The sequence below is a fragment of the Crocuta crocuta genome, unplaced genomic scaffold (assembly GCF_008692635.1).
Source record: "Crocuta crocuta isolate KB4526 unplaced genomic scaffold, BGI_CrCroc_1.0 scaffold971, whole genome shotgun sequence".
NCBI classification, from domain to species: Eukaryota; Metazoa; Chordata; class Mammalia; order Carnivora; family Hyaenidae; genus Crocuta; species Crocuta crocuta.
In genome coordinates, this window is record NW_027527401.1 from 694,040 (window position 1) to 694,765 (window position 726).

The 726-nt window shown below is 68.7% G+C and overlaps 1 protein-coding gene across 1 annotated transcript in view; it reads right to left on the reverse strand.

Annotated features, from left to right (window-relative positions):
• LOC144222665 (potassium channel subfamily T member 1-like) overlaps positions 1-726 on the reverse strand; it is a 32,603-nt gene that overhangs the window by 8,765 nt on the left and 23,112 nt on the right. Inside the window, 2 exon segments of the mRNA XM_077753197.1 lie at positions 109-243; positions 464-545. Of these exon segments, the coding sequence (XP_077609323.1) occupies positions 109-243; positions 464-545 (217 nt within the window).

Here is a 726-nt window from a genome sequence, read left to right on the forward strand (position 1 = left end):
TCCTTGGTGACAGATGGGGGGAGGGGGCTGAGGGAGGGGTCTGTGGTCACGGAGGCAGTGACGGCCGGGCCCCCCGATGGCTGGGGCTCCGGCCTGCCCGCCCCTCACCGGAACATGGTCTGCACGTTGACGATGGTCTTGGCGTCGGCCATGTAGTCTTCCTCCGCGCTCATGGTGCTCTCCTTGTCCACCACCACCAGGTTGTCCGCGTAGATGATGCCGCACTGCAGCAGGCTGTCCAGGCTGGGGGTGTGGGGGGGAGCCGTGTGGCCGGGAGTCCCTCGGGGCCAGCTCGAAGGTCCCGGGAGCTCCCTTTGGGTGCCCTCCTTGCCCCTCCACGGGGGTGGTCTTCAACCGCAAGGGCCCCCCCGCGCCCAGGGAGCGGGAGACTTGGGAGGAGGGGGAGGGGCTTCTGCTAAGAACGGGGCGGTGCCCTGGGCTCAGCAAGGAGGTGGCGCCTTACTTGTCCACGGAGCCCTCCATGTAGTAGACCATGGGGAAGCAGCAGATGGCTTCCAGGAAGTGGTGGTCGGGCCTGTGGGGGGGAGCAGGCCCTGGGGCCGCCATCCTGCCGGGCCGTGTGCCCCCCATGTCCCCCCGAAGCCCCCCAGGCTCGCAGCACATCAGACAACGGGGTTGCTCTTTATTTTACCCGAGGGAAAACGGCAGCCCCAGGCGGGACTTGCCCGGGTCCCACCCTGAGCCCTGGGGGTAGGGGTGCTGGGG